General features: G+C 42.8%; 1 protein-coding gene and 2 long non-coding RNA genes across 7 annotated transcripts in view; 1 reads left to right on the top strand and 2 right to left on the bottom strand.

The window, feature by feature from the left end:
• LOC307220240 (sodium-dependent neutral amino acid transporter B(0)AT3-like) overlaps positions 1-20,511 on the bottom strand; it is a 30,407-nt gene extending 9,896 nt beyond the window's left edge. For 2 of the 5 annotated variants that reach the window (XM_079983961.1, XM_079983965.1), the window contains exons 1-9: positions 15,099-15,399; positions 12,573-12,713; positions 11,638-11,775; positions 9,675-9,856; positions 9,192-9,302; positions 7,815-7,927; positions 6,257-6,385; positions 5,745-5,895; positions 1,956-2,160 (exon numbers count right to left, since the gene is read on the bottom strand). In XM_079983961.1, coding sequence (XP_079840087.1) covers positions 1,956-2,160; positions 5,745-5,895; positions 6,257-6,385; positions 7,815-7,927; positions 9,192-9,302; positions 9,675-9,856; positions 11,638-11,775; positions 12,573-12,713; positions 15,099-15,345 — 1,417 coding nt within the window. In that variant the 5' untranslated portion in view covers positions 15,346-15,399. Of the gene's footprint in view, positions 1-1,955; positions 2,161-5,744; positions 5,896-6,256; positions 6,386-7,814; positions 7,928-9,191; positions 9,303-9,674; positions 9,857-11,637; positions 11,776-12,572; positions 12,714-15,098; positions 15,400-17,073; positions 17,266-18,589 lie in introns of those variants that run through there. The other 3 variants (XM_079983964.1, XM_079983963.1, XM_079983962.1) reach the window with 3 other exon arrangements.
• Positions 1-21,514, bottom strand: part of LOC307220275 — a 57,911-nt gene extending 36,397 nt beyond the window's left edge. The window contains exon 1 of the long non-coding RNA XR_013840809.1: positions 21,440-21,514. This is a non-coding gene — a long non-coding RNA (uncharacterized lncRNA). The remainder of the gene's footprint in view (positions 1-21,439) is intronic.
• Positions 1-21,679, top strand: part of LOC307220276 — a 32,351-nt gene that overhangs the window by 7,574 nt on the left and 3,098 nt on the right. The gene's annotated exons all lie outside the window — the stretch shown is intronic.

Genomic DNA, 21,679 nt, shown 5'->3' with positions numbered 1-21,679 from the left:
AAGCCCCGAATAAAATTTAAAATATTAACGGATGTAAAAGAGAGAGGGGGGGTTGCCCTGCCAGATTTAAGGTTATATTATGAAGCTGCGGCTTTCTGCTGGATGAAAGATTGGTTACTCCTTGAGAACACTGACGTCCTAGATCTGGAAGGGTATAATAATGTTTTTGGATGGCATGCATATTTGTGGTACGATAAGGTAAAGGTTCATAAAATGTTTAAAAACCATATTGTCAGGAAAGCTATATTTATGGTCTGGACAAAATACAAAGACTTATTGGAAGGTAAGACCCCGAGGTGGTTATCACCAGTGGAGGCCAAGGTTCGAAAAAAACCCAATATGGAGGCCGGATGGCCGAAATACTGGGAAATAATAGAAAAAATTGGAGATAATTGGAGGCTGCAGAGCTTTGAAAAATTAAAGAATAGGGTGCAAGACTGGTTTCATTATGCTCAAATTCAAGAGGTTTTTAAGTCAGACAAAAAAATAGGATTCCAGGTGGAAAAATCAAAATTAGAGACAGAACTGTTAGAACCTAAGACCAAGGCGCTTTCGAGAATGTATAACTTGCTGCTTAAATGGAACACCCAGGATGAGATAGTCAAATCAGCCATGATAAAATGGGCTCAGGATATTGGGTACAACATTATGTTAGAAGACTGGGAAAGGTTATGGACCACTGGAATGAAATTCACGGCATGTAATGCCCTGAAGGAAAATATTATGAAAATGATATATAGGTGGTACATGACCCCAGTCAAACTTGCAAAAATATATCATCGGTCTGATAATAAATGTTGGAAATGTAAGGAGGCTGAAGGGACATTCTTTCATCTTTGGTGGACTTGTCCAAAAGTGAAGGCCTTCTGGGAAATGATCTATAATGAGTTAAAAAAGGTGTTTAGGTACACCTTCCCTAAGAAACCAGAGGCCTTCCTCCTGGGCATTGTGGACCAAAAGGTGTTAAAGAAGGATAGAACTTTTTTATGTATGCAACTACAGCAGCAAGAATACTCATTGCAAAATATTGGAAGATACAAGACCTTCCTACGCTGGAAGAGTGGCAGACGCAGTTGATGGACTATATGGAACTGGCTGAAATGACTGGCAGAATCCGAGATCTGGGAGAAGAGACAATGGAAGAGGACTGGAAGAAATTTAAGGACTATTTACAAAAACATTATAAGTTGTATGAATGTTAAGAATCTGCATGACTTGGAAATTTTAGCTGCTGCAATTAGATTAGGAAAATAGAAAGTTAAGTTATAAGTAAGAAAAAGTTGAAATTTAAAGTTATTTTATGTATTATCTTAAGGTATAAATATTTGACAAAAGGTACTTTAAATTTAGAAGTAAAACACTCTGAAAGATCTAAATAAGATCCGAAACAAGGTAATAATTTGCTGATATGTTTATTGTAAAGAACGCAGGGTGAGGGAGATGTGGGGAAGTCCAGTTAGTAACCTAAAATTGTATTTTGAAAGTTGGATTGTTTTTCTTTCTTTTTTTTCTGGTTTGTCCTTCTTTTTCTTTTCTGTAAACTGAAAATGTAATAAAAATTTTAATAAAAAAAAAAATAAAATAAAATAAAAGGCCATAGAATTAGCCCAAGATCTGGTTGAAGAGGAACTTTTTTTGCCTGGCTCCTAAAGATGTATAATGAAGGTGGCAGCCAAACCTCCCAGGGGAGGTTAATGAAACTGGAAAAAACGTATCTTGAAACAACAGTAGCAACTATAAGAATGAGAAATGAGCCAGGATATTCCCCCATTGAAATACTGTCTTGCCCATGAACCCTATCTCAGCCCCAACCTGCAATACAGAGATAATGTTAAGCTGTTGTTGTTTTTGATTGCTGAAATAATGTAGGTGAAGCACTTTGAACCGAGTAAAGCACCATATTACTCTTGAGCATTGTTATCAGCAAAGAAAAGGATTTGAGGAAGATGCCTTACCACATATAGCCTCCTTGTATATGTATCTAGACACAATGCGAGATTCTGTGAAAGGCGTCAAGATACTTTGAACGAGTCCAAAAATGGAAGATATACCAAGACTGAACAGCATAAGAAAATACAGAATCGCCCAAGTGTTCGATCCAGGCATCTTAAGCATGATTTCAGTGAACACAATAAAGGCCAAGCCAGTTCCAGAAACACTCTGCAAAATTCACAAATAATGGTAAAAACTGTCAGATTGATTTCTAAATGTCATTTATTCTAATGCAGAGGCAAAATGTTGTATTACTCAACTTTTAGCCATCATCTGGAATAAGATACAGTCATTACTGATGACAAGTTCTTATTGGGCTGGGTGGGGAAAAACAAAAAACCCTCTTGACCTTGACCCTTGACACCTGAGATGTGCATTTTTGGGCTCACCATGTTTTAGTGGTTTTTTTTTTTTTTAAATCAATTTTTATTAAGATTTTTAAACATAAATGCAAATATAATAAACAATGTAACATATATCATAACATAATTTCTTAGCTTCTTTGGACTCCCTCACGTGTTCCGCTCCCACTTGCATCTTTGTCAATTCTTGCCCGCAATTTATCATCTTGTTTACATTCTTATGTCCCATTCATTTAGAATATAATCTAATAGTTCTCCCAAAGGTTTAAGGTTTTCCCTCAATCTCACTTATCATCCTAATTGCATCTAATTTAGTGGTGGTCATTTATTTATGATCTAGCCTCCATCTTAACATTCAACCAAATTACAATGCTTTTTTAAGTAAATCTTAAATTTCTTCCAATCTTCTTCAACCTTCTCTTCTCCCAGGTCTCGGATTCTGCCGGTCATCTCGGCTAGTTCCATATAGTCTATCAGTTGCATCTGCCACTCTTCCAGTGTGGGTAGATCTTGAGTTTTCCAGTGCTTAGCGATGAGTATCCTTGCTGCCGTTGTTGCATACATAAAAAATGTTCGGTCCTTCTTTAACACCTTCTGGTCGACAATACCCAAAAGGAAGGCCTCTGGTTTCTTAGTAAAGGTATACTTAAATACCTTTTTCAACTCATTATATATCATTTCCCAAAAGGCCTTCACTCTCGGGCAAGTCCACCAGAGGTGAGAGAATGTTCCATCATTTTCTTTACATTTCCAACATTTGTTATCAGACAAATGGTATATTTTGGCAAGTTTAACTGGGGTCATGTACCATCTATATATCATTTTCATTACATTTTCCTTCAAAGCATTACATGCAGTGAAGTTCAGCCCGTTGGTCCACAACCTTTCCCAGTCCTCAAACATGATATTATGCCCTATATCCTGTGCCCACTTTATCATGGCCGATTTAACCATTTCATCTTGTGTATTCCATTTTAACAGCAAGTTGTACATTCTTGAAAGTATCTTAGTCTTAGGTTCTAACAGTTCTGTTTCCAATTTCGATTTCTCCACCTGGAACCCTAACTTTTTGTCATTTTTAAAAACTTCATTAATCTGAGCGTAATGTAACCAGTCTCGCACTTTGTCCTTAATTTTCTCCAAACTCTGCAATTTCCAATTGTCTCCATCTTTTTCTAATATTTCCCAATATTTTGGCCATTTGGCCTCCATATTGGGTCTTTTTCGGGCCTTAGCTTCCAGCGGTGAAAGCCACCTTGGAGTTTTATTTTCCAGTAAGTCTTTATATTTTGTCCAGACATTAAACACTGCTTTTCTGACAATATGGTTCTTAAAGGCCTTATTGATCTTAACCTTGTCATACCATAAATATGCATGCCAACCAAAAGCATTGTTAAAACCTTCCAGATCCAATACATCAGTGTCTTCGAGAAGTAGCCAATCTTTTAGCCAGCAGAAAGCTGCAGCCTCATAGTACAACTTTAGGTCTGGCAGGGCTGTTTTAGTGGTATTAAGTTGCCATAATCTGTTTTTAGTGTTGCATTTTAAATTGTTGTCACTTGCCCTGGGATCTAAGGGTGAAGGAATGGTAATAACATAATAATAAAAGCAGCCACCTAAGCTCGCAGGTTGCTTTCTGTGGTTCTTTTAGTGCTCATACATGCAGACACAGATATGGTTTGTGTGTGTCTCTGCAGAATTATAAGGGGAAACTTATCAAGCTGGACTAGAGTTTAGGTGGGTAACCTGAGCCCCATTTTCTGTGTGCAAGTATTTGTGGAACACCCCAGTAACAGTAGTTGTAGGGGGGATGGTAGATTCTGTTTCTTTGGAGATAATTAATTATTATTATTATTATTATTATTATTATTATTATTTATACCCCGCCCTCCCCAGCCAAGGCCGGGCTCAGAGCGGCTTACAAGCAATAATAAAAACAAGTTGAATGATTACAACTGAAAAACAAAATTAAAATACAACATTAAAATATTGAAACATTAAAATATTAAAAAGTAGCCTCATCGCAGGAGGAGAAGGAAAAGAAAAAAGAAAGAGAGGGAGGAAGGGAATCAAATTGGCTCCAAGCCAAAGGCCAGGCGGAATAACTCTGTCTTACAGGCCCTGCGGAAAGAAATCTTGCAGGGCCCTGGTCTCATGAGGCAGAGCGTTCCACCAGGCCGGAGCCAGAGTTGAAAAGGCCCTGGCTCTGGTTGAAGCCAGTCTAACTTCCCTAGGGCCCGGGACCACTAGGGTGTTGCTATTTATGGACCTTCAGGCTCTCCGTGGGGCATACCGGGTGAGACGGTCCCGTAGGTACGAGGGTCCTAGGTCAAAAGCAACACCTTAAATCTGACCCTGTACTCCACCGGGAGCCAGTGCAGCTTGAAAAGCACTGGGTGAATATGCTCCCATGGCAGAGACCCCGTGAGGAGCCTCGCTGCAGCATTCTGTACCCGCTGGAGTTTCTGGGACAGCTTCAAGGGCAGCCCCGCGTAGAGCGAATTACAGTAGTCAAGCCTGGAGATGACCGTCGCATGGATCACTGTGGCCAGGTCGGGGCGGGAAAGGTAAGGGACCAACCGCTTGATGCGGCGAAGGTGGAAAACCAGGATAACCAGACAAACAACTTGTGGTCTCTGTGCACTCATACATATGAGCAGAGTAACAAGCTAGTTTACCAGAGACACAGCAGCTTGTATGAAACCAACGAGCTAAACACAGCTCTTCTGGAAGAATTTCCTGCCTGGGCCATCACATCAATGGTAGCTGAAAAGCCAGGCCTGTGACCACCTTGCAGTGCGGCAGAGGTTGCAGCACGGCAGAGGTCCGGCAGAGAACCTCTACAGAAAAATGCAGTGGAAGCTGCAGAAGCCTTCATGGAATGTGACCAGAGAACGAAGCCCCATTCATTCATAGCAAAGCTGGTGACACAGTCAGTGTTGTCTGTCATCGTTTCCTCTCGGGTGAGGTTGCATTGCTCGCCTGGCTTCCCAAAATACCACATGCCGATGTGAAGGAGAGGAGCAAGGCGGCAGGGAGGTTGGCATGGTGCAAGTGCTGCAACAGGAGCAGCAGGTTGGCTCTGCCACAGCAGCCAAGCTCCCCACTGTCTTGTCCTTCCCCATAAGCAATGGCAACATGCACTGTTGGGAAGCTGGGAGAGCAACCTAGCCCCACTTGTGCCACCCACTGGTCCCTACTAAATGCACTACCTGTCATGGCAAAAACCGCAAAATAGGTGCCTTGGCAGAAAAAGAGCATATGAATGCCATCAGGAACTAATGCCATGTCTGTGGCAATAGCCCCAGAAAGTGGCATTGTTTTGGCGACTACAAAATCAGTGCAAACTGTACTTTTACAACTGGATCATTTTGTAATGGAGTACGATACCTGATCAAGGAAATATTGGAGATCACAATTTGCCAGGTTGAGAGATGTAAGTTTATTGATATCTGTTCCATTCAAATAACTGAGCCAAAATGCGCTGCTGTCTACAGTGATGCTTTCGTTCCTGAATGCCTTGGTGATATATTTAACATTTCTGTCAATAAAGTCAGGAATGATACGAATTATTTGCATTGCCACAGTCCCTAAGAAAAACAACAGCAATTTGCTTCAAATAGGGGCAGGTCAGGGGCAGAACGCAATCCCCACACAAAAAGGAAGTTGCCTGTATACCTGAATTAATGATTATGCACATGGAACATGCAGGATTGTATACTTTGTGTTCTATGCTACAATCTTATTTTAATTCTGCCCTCTAGGGTCCCCTAAACTGGTTTAAAGGGTGGGGGGAGAAATGACACTAAATTTTAGACAATGAAAAACAAAACAAATTGTGAACAGAGAGCTTGGACCAACACCTTAAATTGGTTCCTAACTGTGAAACGTGAATGGCTCACCTTTCCAAGCATTCTTCATAGGCCATTGTTGCTTTGAACCCCAGAATTGAAAAAACTGGGATTGACGCAAACAAAGAAGTCAAAGAGTTTATTCCTGCTATCATGATAGCATCCAGTTCACAGTCATTACTAGGAAAAACAAGTACATAACAACCCGATTAAATGTTACAAAGGCTAGCACCGAATCTGTAACTTCTAATGATGTACATTTATTATTTTATTTGACGTACTTGTAATCTACCCTTCACTGAATATTTTCAATCCCAGAACAGTAAAAAATAGCAATAGTAGACAGGTGGCATGATGCCGTTTTATACTCACAGGAACTTTATGGAGCTCATTAATCATAAATCCGCTCCACTTCCCAGTGGGGAGGAGTTGCGGTGGACCACATGGCCACCTACTCCCCACCAGGGGCGGGGGATTTGTCCCCCGTTGCCTGGGGGATCCCGGCCACATCAGAGCCCGGCCAGCCAACCCGCTGGCCGGTGGGCGTGGCCAGGGCCATTTAAATGGAGGAGCGAGCCAGAGGACTTCCTCTTTGGCTCGCTTCCTCAATCACCCGCCCTCCCTCCCTATTTTGCAGGTTAGACTATGGCCTTGCTATGGACTTTGGTTGGTCGCCTTGGATGTCCGAGGGTCCTGGTAGGAATTTTTCCACTTGGTAAATTGGCACTGGCCACTTGGTTTTCGCCTACCTCGTAGCAATCGTCACAACTTTGTTAGGGTTGCTGTTAGGAATTGTTTGACCTTGTGGGGGGGAGGGGAGGTGTGGCCATCACCTGCCCCTCCATGCTTAAGGGTATTCCATTAAAGGAACCTGCTGGTGTTGATCTAGTCTGAAGCCCGGCTGGGGGGCTAAGGCCTTGACACGACCCCGACGGGAATACCAGGGAGAGCTTGAATTGGTTCGCATCAACAGGACTCCCCCTACGGGTGGCTTACCCTTACTGGACTTCCTGCACAATGGGCAGGAGTCAGATATAGTCAGGTCCAATCAACGCCTAAGTCAATACCGCTCACATTCTGTAATTTCAATAAAGTTGTGGCCAAAATTTGCCCAATAACATAAACCTAATATCCGTATCCTTGTGTGAGTTATTTCCAATGAGGGGGTGGCTGCTGAGTCTCAAGTCAGGGCTCTGTAGCTGACTTGAGTGGGACTCATTAATCATAAAGTACCGCATCTCAAATTTAACTGAACTTTTCCTACTTCCACACTCACTCCCATCCTTCCTGCAGATGATGTGAAGATCTTCACAGGCAGACATGCGTATGCAAACTGCCACTGTTTGTATGCGACAGCCTGTGTACGGGGCATCTGCCCAAATCTGACATTGTACAAAGAACAATAAAGGGCATCTTTGGGATTCACACAGGGAAACATCAAGCGAACAGAGCGAACCGCTTTTCCTGGGCTCCAGTGTGGGCTGAATGAATTGAGTCTTGTCTCCAGAGATTACTGAGGCGCTATCTCATAGAAGTCAATTTGACTGCGTCAAACAACTCCTCTCCACATTGTGAGCGAAAGCTACCAAAACTTCAAGATTATACCTACTTTGATGGGTTGTAGCTTGAATATGCTATGAGTCCCCCACATCCTAAAGAAAGAGAGGAAAAAATCTGGGTGGCTGCATCAAGCCAGGCACGTGGATTGTTGATCTTCTTGAGCTGTGAGAGAGACAGGGAGATATCAGGGCTAAAAACATTATTAGTCTCATAATTCCTGTGTATATTTCACTGATACAGGCCTTCCTGGCAAGCAGTGGAAAATTAGTGTGTTTTCTGAATTCAACAAATTCAGAACAGAACAATGCATTATACTGGCAAACAAGTGTTTCACAAACTGCCTGCTGGGCGCTAGTTGGAGGCGGAGAATCAGTGTGTAGGAGAGAGCGCTTAACTCTTTCCATGTTTGGCGATAGTCCCTTACAAATGCTCACTAGAGTGCTTTTACCTTCACTTGCACATCTTCCAATCCAGTGGTGTAGCGTGGGGGGTGCAGGGGGGGCCGACCGCACCGGGCGCAACATCTGGGGGTTAGGGAAATCCACGGGTTAGGGGGCGCAAATCCACGGGTTAGGGGGGGCAAATCCATGGGTTAGGGGGCGCAAATTACTTGCCTTGCCCCGGGTGCTGATAACCCACGCTACGCCACTGTTCCAGTCTTGGACCCTGCCAGACGGAGAAACAAAAAGCAGCCCAGGGGAGCATTTGTAGGGAAGAATTGGTGGGCATAGGGAGGATTAAGTACCTGCCCACTGGCTTCCTCTGCAAATGCATCTCTCCATCTCTGCATTCGCCCCAGCAGAATACAGAATACAGAACTGGGACACCCCATGCTTGCACAATGAAGTGTAGTTCTGACCTGTCTGCCAAAAAATAAGATTTGACCCAGGGTTGCCTATATTTGTGAATTTTAGAAAAGGGCACTTTTTACACAAGTTTCTGTTCTTCATAGATTCCAGAGGGAATTAGCAAAGTACCATTGCCAGAATATGTGTGGATCCCAACTAGTATTAAGTGGTAAACAAAGAAGCAGCATGGAGGAAAGTTTAGCCCGGGCACTGAGATCCAGCGCCGAGGGCCTTCTGGCGGTTCCCTCACTGCGAGAAGTGAGATTACAGGGAACCAGACAGAGGACCTTTTTGATAGTGACGCCCGCCCTGTGGAATGCCCTCCCTTCAGATGTGAAGGAAATAAGCAGCTATCTTCTCTTTAAAAGACATCTGAAGGCAGCCCTGTTTAGGGAAGTTTTTTATATTTAATGCTGTATTGCAGAGTGGTTGGGGAAAGTCAGCCAGATGGGCAGGGTATAAATAAATTATTATTATTATTATTATTATTATTATTATTATTATTATTAAAAGTTCAAATCCACCTCTAAAAGACCAAGTCATCTGGAACACCAAGGATCAATTGAATAAATACTTGCATTAGGAGTCATGAAGTAGAGTAATCCGTGAATGGCTCCTGGGAGAGTCAGTCCATAAATTAGGAATAATGTTAGAATTAGGTAAGGAAATGTAGTTGTAACATATATTGCCTAAGAAGAAGAACAAAGCAGAGAAGAAAAAAGTGAGTGTCAGGAACAGGTGAAGGCAAAACCATGAAATATATGAGAACTTAAGATAGATAATATTCTATCTTCTGTCTGGACTGTACCATTTCTGACTGTAGGCAGGTAATAAGATAATCAAACACATGCAAAAAAAACCCTCCTGCATATGGATTCTAACCTAGCCTCCTCGCAGACACATTAGTTTTCAATGGGCAGGTGCCTCTTAAAAAATATGATAGAACATTCATTCATGTGAGCTGCCTTCTGTCTCACGTGGTGCAGTCCAAAGATGGCTTTACCACCTCAGTAAGGACCAGGTCAGTGAAGTACAGGTGTCTGGTAATAATCCCTGCTCACCTTTCCAGTCGATTCAATTCCTCGTACTGTACAAATGAACACAAGTAACCAGCAGGATGCCAAACATAAAACCAGCCACCACTGAAGCGGACCACTGTTTGTAATATCCGTGCTTATGTTTAAAGTGTACCTATACCAGAAATAATTGGTAGGTGTGCTTTTGTTACATTCTTCAATAAGTTCTGAAATAACAAGCACAGAAGGCATTATCAAAACAGATGGAATCGTAGAAGAGTTGGAAAGGATCCTGACAATCAGGAATATGCAGTTGTCCCATTCTTCACCAATTGAGCGTGCAGATGGTATACTGCATTTTAAAAACTCCACTCCATGTTTTGTTTTGTTTTTAAGGAAAATGTGAACCTACCATAAACCCCTCTCCTCTGGAGTTCTAGAATGAGGTATTGTTTAGTTTGGGGAATAGCCTTCTCTTGATTGACAAACAGGGCTTCCCGAAAGGACATCAAGAGGAGATGCTTCACCTCAGCTCTTCCAGACCAAGCCTGGAACAAAACTCTCTAGCCCTACATATATTTGGGATAGGGATGCAACCAGGCACAGCCCCAGGTGAATGGATATGTGCCTCATCCTCTCAAAACTATTCCATGAAGGGGAAGGGGAAGGAATGGGGCCTTTCTTCAGGCATCAGTTCTCTCTGCACAAGAAGCTCTTGCTTTGGCATAACTAGTAAACTAGCCAGGAGTGGGGAACCTTTGGTCTTCCAGCTGTTGTTGAACTACACCTCCCATCAGTCCAACAAGCATGACCTATGGCCCAGGATCGTGGGAGCTGTAGTGCAGTAAGAGCTGGAGGGCATGAAGATCCACCACACCTGCTTTAAGCTATTGGCCCCATCTACACACAGCACTTTAAACCATTATTAAACTAAGCTATGCCTTAAACATGAACTTACTGCTGCTTCTTTCAGATGGGCAGGGTATAAATAAAAATATTATTATTATTCTACCTCTGCTGCATTACCAAGTGCTTCTCTCAGTTCATATCCTATTCCCTTTTGGTACAACTTACAAGTGCTGCTTTCTCTGTAATTCTGTCCTTTTGGAGCTGTAAGATTTGGGGTGTATGTTCACAGGATGCAACTGCAGACACATGTTCATTAGGACACAGCCTAACTAGGTGAGTCTTGCTCTGAAGAGCAGGGATGGCGGGGGGGGGGGGAGAGGTCAATTTAAAGTGCAGTGCATCTGGGTAGGAGGGGGAGCTAACCCCCCCTTCTCATCTGTGCTTTTTTATGCAAGAGGAGAAGAGAAGAATTGCATCCAAGCTTTGTACACATTACCATTTACTCTTGCTCTAGTGCGCTCCCAATGGTGGATTTTGAATCCAGAGACATACAACATTACCAAAGATGTAGAGCTAGCCTGGAGATTTTTGATAAATGTTGCTATTGTGTGTGTTTTCCATCAAACCAGCTTCAACCCAAAAAGAATACTTAAGCCACATTTGATGTACAGTTCAGCTGAGGTGTGTAACAGCGTATACACAGATGATAGCACCATGAACGGTAATTGGGAGGATTGCAAGCGGGAGGGGAAATGAAGCAAGTAATGCACATTGGGTAGAATCATAGAATCATAGAATCATAGAGTTGGAAGAGACCACAAGGGCCATCGAGTCCAACCCCCTGCCAAGCAGGAAACACCATCAGGGTACAAACATCCCCATCCCGTCTCTGGTGTGCACAAATGCAACCTGACACACAGACACAGCTGATAATGTGCGCATAGCCTACACAGAAAAATGGGCACCTGTAGGGCTTTGTGTCTAGACCTTACTTATCCCAATCTGTGACTAGGGCCAAAACAGGCATGGCAGGAACACACCTGGGTCTGACAGTTGCTGACTGCGGCAGAGTTGGACAAACAATTTAATGCAGTGATTGAAGGATACATAGAAAAGCAGATACTAAGAACAGAAAGCAGCAAGAGACTTGGGAACTCACCTGGTTTGCTGGTATCTGTTGGGCAGAAACTCCAAGGTAACGGGTTTCGGAAAGAATTTATAAAATACCACAAAATCCAGGCCAGAAGCATATTATAGTAGAGAACTACTAGGAAGCACACTATCACAGAAGAGTAACCTGTGGAATATACAAGCACACTCAGATTTGGCATGAACAAAGAAAATTGCTTTTTAACATACATATTGCAAGAGTCTGATTCACACAATGGAAAGATCAAATCCAATTACTACCTGAACTCTGGCAGTCTGGAAAACAATATTGCTCTGTGAATTAAACGTTGGTGCTAACAAACTAAGCAGTGGGGGGGGGGGAGGCAATTCCCATTTTGCCTCAGGTGGCAAAAATCACACAGGTTGCCCCTGAGTGGCTCTGTTTATCTTCCACACAGATAGGCATGCAACTGTCTGAGTTTACTACTACTGGGATGCGGGTAGCGCTGTGGTCTAAACCACTGAGCCTCTTGGGCTTGCCGATCAGAATGTCAGCGGTTCAAATCCCTAAGACGGGGTGAGCTCCCGTTGTTCTGTCCCTGCTCCTGCCAACGTAGCAGTTCAAAAGCATGCCAGTGCAAGTAGATAAATAGTTATCACTGTGGCAGGAAGGTAAACGGCGTTTCTGTGCACTCTGGTTTCTGTCACAGTGTTCCGTTGCGCCAGAAGCGGTTTAGTCCTGCTGGCCACATGACCCAGAAAGCTGTTTGAGGACAAACACTGGCTCCCTCAGCCTGAAAGCGAGATGAGCACTGCAACCCCATAGTCGCCATTGACTGGACTTAACTGTCCAGGGGTCCTTTATCTCTTACCCTACTGCTAACGGGTTTGCTATTACAGCCTCAGGGAGCCCATGCATTTCCAGGAAGGAGCAATGATTAGAAGATTGTATAGTCACAAGTAAAGGCAGTTGCAGAAACCTACCCAGTCCTCCCAGGTAAGGTGAGATGTGCCACCAGACTTCAATGTTGCCTTTTTTCATGCGTTGCCCTACAGCTAATTCAAGAAAAAATATAGGGGTGCCTTCCAACAGAAACGCGATGATGTATGGAATCAGGAATGCTCCTAGAAACACAATTTCCAAGCACAGTTAGCTCATAACAGTGGCATAGCGTGGGTTGCTGGCACCCAGTGCAGGCAAGCCCCTGACACTGACGGAGCACATCTCCAGCCAAGTGGGCCTTGCTGTGCCAGCTGCCTGCAGGGGCATGTCTGGCCAGGCCAGGCCACACTGGGGATGCCCCTTGTCCCCCCCCCCCGTGCTCCATGGGCCTGGACTGCTTTGCATCCTTCACCAGGGTGGGGAAGCCAATGCCTGGGGGGGGTGCCTGGTTGTGTTCCCTCAGAATTCTACCCCTTGGCCCCACACACTATGCCACTGCTCATGCCCTCCTCCACCTCTAACTTTCTACTAGCGTTATCTTTATACCAGCAGCATTTGTTAGGTAAGTATGTTGTACATAAAATAATTATTAAGTAAAGCAAAAAAGCTGGAACAGTTGATTTGAGAGAGGATTTTTTCCCCATATGGTGATAAACTGGGGGTAAGAAAACCTGGGGGCGCTACCTTAACTGCTATGGCACCCAGTTGTGGCTCTTGAGAATTTTTCCATGAAGGGACAAGGGTTCTACAGCTAATGATCATTAACTTCCTCCATTGGGGAAGCTGTGATGTTGATTTCAGATTCAAATCAGGACTGCCCCTGCCCCCATGCAAACAATATGAGGGGCAGGGAGGTGTTGTGGAGTGAGCTAATCATGTCCTCCCGCTTAGGGTCTGTGCAAAAAGGCAATAATATACAACTAATTGTTAGAGGGTTTTTTGTGTTTCTTTTACTGTGGCATGCATTGAAAGTGCATCTAATTGGTGGGGCTTAACCTGCATAAATTAGACCTGCAGTGAGAGATGTAGAAGGTGAAAGTAATGAAAAAAATGCTGCTTCATTGATTGAGAGTTCCTTGCTGCTGTTTTTGCACTTACATTTTAGCTTGTTTTTTTCATTTTTTAAAAAAATTCTGGAATGTAGGTTGGGGGGGAGAATCAACTTTGAGGGAAATCAGCTAGAATCAACTCAGGTGTTTATATCTCCCTTGGTCTACGTTCTCAGGTGTAAATTATCTGCTTTCCTTGAGAAGAAGAAGAGATTGGCAAAAAGTTACAACCACGAATGATGCTGCAAAGGAAGTTGCTCTTGGACAAAGTAGCTTGTTTCTAATCTCTTCACTTTTCAACAAGGAATAATACACATTTTAAAATCATTTATCAGAGTCAAAGCACAGAAACATTTAAAGAACTCTTATTGTCACAGTTGCCTAGAAGCAAGACTATTTGTTTTTCATGTTTCTTGCCAATAGCATTTAAATAAAAATAAAAATCCATGTCCGTTTAGTCAGAGAAAGTAAATAACTCAGACACTAAATCCCTGCAGTGAAACCAAATCAATCAGTAACAATAGATAACAATTCCAACAAGACTTAAAGCTTGGGTTGTAAGTCATTCAGTAATACTATTATGCGCTGCATGCAAATCAGAGTTGCAGAGAGGCATTGAAGTTTTTTGTTTTGTTTTTTTGCCTCTTTCCAGGAGGTTTTTATTCCGATCCCATACTTCATATAAAGATTTCCTGATCACATGGTTTAGAAAACCTTTATGTACCTTTATTTTGTTGTACCATAGGTACAAATGCCAGCCGTATCTATTGTCGTGGCCCTCTAGATCTAATAGGTCAGTATTTTCTAAAGTCAGCCAATCTTTTAACCATACCAAGCATGAAGCTTCATACTATAAAGTCAGGTCTGGTAAATCAAAACCTCCTCTTTCTTTCTTATCTACTATTATCTTCATTTTTATCCTTGGCCTTTTCCCCTGCCAGACAAATTTCGAAGTTAACAGAAAAATTAGGGACATATCTTTCCCAATTTCTCTGTCTTGTTCTTTTGCTCTGGGCACATAGCCATCCGTCAATCAGAAGGAAGAGCAGGATGTAAATGGCATTATTTTTATTTTATTTAGCAATGAATTTCTCAAACCAAAAATAAAAAGGACCCCTCCCTTTTACAGAACCTGTGATAGTCTCCTTCTTCTAGCTGTCATCTGCCACAGATGAGGCCATCAGGTGGAGAGTCGCAACATTTAAGTACCTTTACAGCTGCCTCTGCAGAGCCATTTTAGGCCACCTTTGTTCCCACCTCTGGCTTTTTTTGCCATCTCACATAGAGCCCCTTAATCTCCCTTAATGGCTCACAACCCAGGCTAACACCTCACTGGGAGGCTAGCCTGGCTATTCCAAGAATTAAAAGCACTGATTAAATTTTAACAGTTGCTGGATCCAGAGATTAGAGGAGTGTGGCACACCCCAAACACATATTATTTTAGAACAAGAGGAGCTTGTCATAGTTTAGTCTGAACAATCATGCAACTAATCAATTAAAAGGTGGGTTTTCTCTTACCTCCTCCATAGGTTTGGCACAAGTATGGAAAACGCCACACATTTCCAAGACCCACAACAAATCCAGCACAGCTTAAAAGGTACTGGAATTTACTATCCCACTTGGGCCTTATGTACTCTTCATCGCTGCCTTCAGATTCATCAGTTTCCATCTTTACTTTATACTCTTCAACGCCACCTTCAGGTTCATCAGTTGCAGGCTTTAATTGATACTCTTCAATGCCGCCTTCAGGTTCATCAGTTGCCATCTTTACTTTATACTCTTCAACACCGCCTTCAGGTTCATCAGTTGCCTTCTTTACCTTAGACTCTTCAACGCCGCCTTCAGGTTCATCAGTTTCCTTCTTTACCTTAGACTCTTCAACGCCGCCTTCAGGTTCATCAGTTGCCTTCTTTACTTTATCCTCTTCAACGCCGCCTTCAGGTTCATCAGTTGCTTTCTTTACTTTATCCTCTTCAACGCCGCCTTCAGGTTCATCAGTTGCCATCTTTGCTTTATGTTCTTCAACGCCGCCTTCAGGTTCATCAATTTCCTTCTTTACTTTATCCTCTTCAACGCCGCCTTCAGGTTCATCAGTTGCCTTCTTTACTTTATCCTCTTCAACGCCGCCTTCAGGTTCATCAGTTGCTTTCTTTACTTTATCCTCTTCAACGCCGCCTTCAGGTTCATCAGTTGCCATCTTTGCTTTATGTTCTTCAACGCCACCTTCAGGTTCATCAGTTTCCTTCTTTACTTTATCCTCTTCAACGCCGCCTTCAGGTTCATCAGTTGCCTTCTTTACTTTATCCTCTTCAACGCAGCCTTCAGGTTCATCAGTTGCTTTCTTTACTTTATCTTCTTCAATGCTGCCTTCAGGTTCATCAGTTGCCTTCTTTACTTTATCGTCTTCAACGCCGCCTTCAGGTTCATCAGTTGCCTTCTTTACTTTATCGTCTTCAACGCCGCCTTCAGGTTCATCAGTTGCTTTCTTTACTTTATCCTCTTCAACGCTGCCTTCAGGTTCATCAGTTGCTTTCTTTACTTTATCCTCTTCAATGCCGCCTTCAGGTTCATCAGTTGCTTTCTTTACTTTATCCTCTTCAATGCCACCTTCAGGTTCATCAGTTGCCTTCTTTGCTTTATCCTCTTCAATGCCGCCTTCAGGTTCATCAGTTGCCGTCTTTACTTTATCCTCTTCCACGCCGCCTTCAGGTTCATCAGTTGCCTTCCTTGTTTTATCCTCTTCAAAGCCGCCGTCAGGTTCATCAGTTGCTTTCTTTACTTTATCCTCTTCAACGCCACCTTCAGGTTCATCAGTTGCTTTCTTTACTTTATCCTCTTCAACGCCGCCTTCAGGTTCATCAGTTGCCTTCTTTACATTATATTCTTCCATGCCGCCTTCAGGTTCATCAGTTGCCATCTTTACTTTATGTTCTTCAACTCCACCTTCAGGCTCATCAGTTGCCATCTTTGCTTTATGTTCTTCAACGCCGCCTTCAGGTTCATCAATTTCCTTCTTTACTTTAAACTCTTCAACACTGCCTTTGGGTTTATCAGTTGCCATCTTTACAACCTCTTTTTTTCCTTTCACCACATATTTCTCCAATATTAGCAGCAGCCAGGCAACTGACCAAGTAAAAAGCGGGGGGGGGGGGGGGGGCAGCAGCAGAGGTATTCTGAACAATGGATGGAACTTCCATCTGCGACATCACACCAAAGAATGCAGATATAACAACCTAGCAACCTACAGCCACACAAATTACAGAGTTGAGATGAGGCACTGAAGTTAACAGAAAAAATCTTACATCTTGGAAGCAGTGAAGATATAATTTAACCCTTTCTGTCTAAACTCTAAATTGTATTACCTTTCCCAAAGTTTCCCTTAGCATAGGAAAAAGACCACACGTTTGGTAAGTTTAAAAATTGTTTACTTTCACACTCTTCAAAGGTCAGGTTCATGTGTTTCATAAAAGGTTGCTCAGGCAGTAATATTCACCTTAGTTACAAAGCGGCGAAAGCTCCTAAATTATTGGTATAGGAACTCAAGAATGGATGCTGTGGGCCATGCAGTTGAGCTGGAGCGACCAACTCAAACCTCTTCACATGCCGAGTTTCTCAAGTAAACAGGAGAATAAAGGCTTGATTACTAGTTCCTGCCAAGGTGAGGGGAAGTAGATAGTTAAGCCTGTAGATAGTTAAGGACAGCATACTCTATGGTATTAACCCCTTCATGCATTAATTAGACTTAAGCATGTTGGTTATATGAGGTTGATTATCCCACAAACCCCTTCTCAAGAAAATGTAACAATTGCATGCACAATAAATGAACCTCCGGGAATAACATCAAAGGTTCTAAAAACTGTTTCTTGGTCAGAATGTCAGCTATCATTTCTTTGGTTTGACAATACCGCAATTCAAGTCCATCTTGTACCACATCATACACATAGTGGTATTTCACCCCCACTATGAGCTTGCAGTTTCTCCAGATCTGGGAGAGCTGTGTACAGCTATTAACCAAATGAAAAACAACAAAGCCAGCGGACCTGATGGGATACCTGCCAAAGTCTTCAAAGTGGGTGGAATTGACCTTACACAACAACTTCATAAGCTCATCGGAAAAATCTGGGAGAAAGAGGAGATCCCAGTATGCTTTAGGGATGCCAAAATTATCAGTCTCTTTTAAAAAGGTGAGAGAACAGATTGTGGAAACTATCAAAGGCATCTCTCTATTAGCTGTGGCTGGAAAAATGCAGAGAGCAAAACCAACCCCTGTGTATGGTATTTATTGACCTGACTAAGGCCTTTGACACTGTAAACTGTAATACCCTGTGGACTGTCCTTCTGAAAATTGGCTGCCCATATAAATTTGTGAACATTTGGCTCCTCTATGATATGACAGCAACAATCGCCGGTAACAAGGGCTCTCAAAGTGAACCATTCACAGTGGGATCAGGTGTTAAACAGGGATGTGTTATTGTCCCAACTCTATTCATTATTTTCATTGTCATGATCCTACACTTCATTGAAAGGAAACTCCATACCGGAGTAGAAATCATATCAAACAGATGGAAAGCTCTTTAATCTGAGCAGGCTGAAAGCAAAGAGTAAGGTTACCACAACTTCCATCATAGAGCTTCAGTATGCTGATGACAACTTAGCGTGTGCACGCTCAGAGGATGACCTCCAAACCATCCTAAATATCTTCACAGAAGCTTATGAAAAGCTTGGCCTATCACTCAACATCCCAAAAACCAAAGTGCTGCACCAACAAGCAAAAAACAACCCCTCTGTAGCGCCACAAATCCAACTCAGTGGTGTAACATTGGAAAATGTTGATCACTTCTCCTACCTGGGCAGTTATCTTTCCACAGGGCTGACATTGATGCCGAAATCCAGCATCGCCTGAGCTCTGCGAGTGCAGCTTTCTCCCGTTTGAAGTCTCCTGTCTTTGAGGACAGGGACATTCACAGGGAAACCAAAGTGCTTGTTTACAAAGCTATTGTACTACCAACCTTACTGTATGCTTGTAAAACATGGACCACCTATAAACGCCATCTCCAACTCCTCGAAAGATTCCATCAACAGTGTCTCCGAAAACATTTACGCATTACCTAGGAAGAAAGGCGAACTAATGCCAGTGTACTGGAAGAAGCAAAGATCACCAGTGTTTAAGCAATGATTCTACAACATCAACTTCACTGGACGGGTCATGTTGTGTGGATGCCTGATTATCGTCTTCCAAAGCAACTACTCTATTCTGAACTTAAAAATGGAAAGTGTAATGGTGGTGGTAAACAAAAGAGGTTTAAAGACTGTCTCAAGGCAAATGTAGTAAAAAAACTGACAACTGGGAAACACTGGCCTGTGAGCACTCCAATTGGAGAACAACCATCACCAAACATGTCATGGGCTTTGAAAACGCTCGAACTCAGGACGAAAGCAGGAAACATGCTAAGGGAAAGGCACACTTGGCAAATCCACACCGTGATCAACTCCCGCCCAGAAACCTGTGTCCCCACTGTGGAAGGACGTATGGATCCAGAATTGACCTCCACAGTCACTTACGGACTCACTGTTAAAACCGTGTTTATGGAGAACAATCTTACACAGCTACGACTGATCGCCAAAGAAGAAGAAAAAAGAAGCCTTAACAAAGATTGTGATCAATCATTTAATTTCAATTAGTAAGCAATTTAGAGCAGCTAATTCATTTTCCCTAAGGGGAAAACAAATTTTCTTCATCTGCCCAAACAAGATATTCAGCAAATAGTCCTTGTGGGTAAGGTTGCAACTGTGGATTGGGCAATCAAAGGCATGCTGAGCACAGCATGAGTGAAGAGAGACCCATAAAATAACTTGGGGTGTGTTTCTTTGAACATGTGTACTTACATATTTGGAATCTCAGACAATGTATGGTTATTCTCTCACTTTCAACACAAAGTAAAAAAAGAAGATAACCAACAGAAAACCCTGTCAGGTGGCTTCCTTGGGTTTGGCTTGCCCCCTCAGTATGCAAAGAAGTTTCTGCCACAAGCAAAGTGCAGTAATGCTAATGAGTAACATTTAAGTAATACCTTTGTTCAAAATTACTGTTTGGAATCAATAGCACCTAGTATTTATAAAGAACTTGTCAGAGCTGCAAAGCATTTTGTATGCATTATATTTGTAATCCTTAAAACAGTCCAGTAAGGTGGGCTTATAAATCACTTAGAGATTTTATGACAATCAAGTAGTATATAATTTTTGTTAAACAAATAAAATTGTTTCCCTTGTACTTTCGAGGGGCATAGTTCTTGCAATAAAAGCTAATCTGTTATACGTATTTGAGATTCTCAAGCGCATTGAACTATTTTTAAATAGCCATATAATTCCTTTGTATATATATTAGAGATGGGCAAGTTTATGGTCAAACTACAAAACTTTCTCTCCCAGGAGGCAGTGATGGTCACTAAGTTGGTTGGCTTTAAAAGAGGATTAGAATAATTCATGGGGAAGGAGATGGGTACTAGCCGTTATGACTATTGCTCTCCCTCCACTGTGGGAGGCAGCACTGGTTCCAAATACTGGAAACCACAGGAGGGGGGTGCTTCAAGCAGCTAGGAAGCCTGCTCCCCAGCACGTGCAGTTTCAAAATGTCCTTGGGAGTGCAGGGATGGGGTGGGCCAGTGGGCCATGCAGCCCAGAGGCATTGCATTGGCAAAAAATGGCCGCCCTCATTTTAAAAGACAGCCTGTGGACCACCCAATAACCCTGTTTGGAATGATTTGTCTATCGGAGCAGCGATTGGTTGATTTTAGCATTCATCTTTTCAGGTGAAATACAGTTGCTCCGGCAAATTCCAGAAGCTTTTGTACAGCTCCTGAAGGAAGTAACAGAACCACCACTATATGAAGATTTCAAAGCCATTCTGAATTGATAGATGCGGTCCTATTATAGGTAAACCGATTTATTTTTCCTTTAAAAAAGAAAAAGGAATAAATAGCTAAGTCAACCTCCTGTATCCCAAAGCAGGAAAAATGTAGTAATTTGGTGCCTGAAAGTATGCTTAGTGTCATGAATACATGAGCTCAAAGTGACGTTTTCAAAGTATTTTATCAGCAAAGTAAGTAATGGGATATGCTCTATTTTTAGTTCTATTTTTTACCGTGTAAAAAATTCACCTAACCTGGAACTGTCAGGGGGAAATATATTTGTCTGTAATCCAACAATGGTGAGATGCCTATTCTGGTATCTTGCCTAAAAAGTTGTCAGGGAACTGCCATCGGAGCCAGAGGGAGAGGGAGGGCTCCAGAGGGATTCTGGAGAGCGTCCCAGGAGGGAGAGAGGCAGCCCATCTTCTGGGGAAGGAAATCAGCGTAGCACCAGTGGAGAAGGGGGGCAGATGGGGGAATCGGCAAGGGGGCTCCATGACTCCTCGCCAGAGACCAGCGGGGAGAGCACGGGTCCTCCGCTGCCCACACCCTCCCTGCGCAGATGGCTTCCGTGCAGGGAGAGTAGGCGGAGACTAGGCGTCAAAGAGCTTCTTTGCTGGAAGAAGTTCAAGAAACGCCCACTGACGGATTCTGCCAGCGATTGAGACAGCCACGGGTGAGTGGCTGTCCGGACAGAAAGGGTTCACTCAGGCAACCCAGCCAGGTGTGGCGCCGATTTATGCACGAGCAACCCCTAGAACCATTACAAAAGTGATCTATGGCTGCAAGTTTCTGTGTTCCGTTCACTAAGCCTTGCAAACTGCTTTTTAAAATGTGACTTCTGTTTTAAAAACTTGGTAGCACATTATTTTGTAATTGTGGCTGCCAGAACCATGTGGTTTTCCTTAAATCTTGCTGAGAAATCAAGACTATTATTGTACTGCACATGGCCTTTCAGCAAAAACAGTTGTTGTATCTTTCTTGGTAATAGCCCATTTACTTGGTAAGACTCAGATCTCCAATTTAGAAAATACAACTTGTGACTTAATGGATTGTGTCTTCTAAATTCCAGTTATTATTTATATATCTCAGTCTGTCATAAGGGTAGTGCCTGAAAAGACCCTTACTGTGGAATTACCATGTTCTGTCTACTTATGTTTTGGAGGGTGTCCACTTACAATGTCATCATTT

This window comes from Podarcis cretensis (assembly GCF_951804945.1).
Source record: "Podarcis cretensis genome assembly, chromosome: 7".
Lineage (NCBI taxonomy): Eukaryota > Metazoa > Chordata > Lepidosauria > Squamata > Lacertidae > Podarcis > Podarcis cretensis.
Note: the sequence above shows the minus strand (reverse complement) of the source record. Positions and strands in the feature narration are given on the sequence as shown.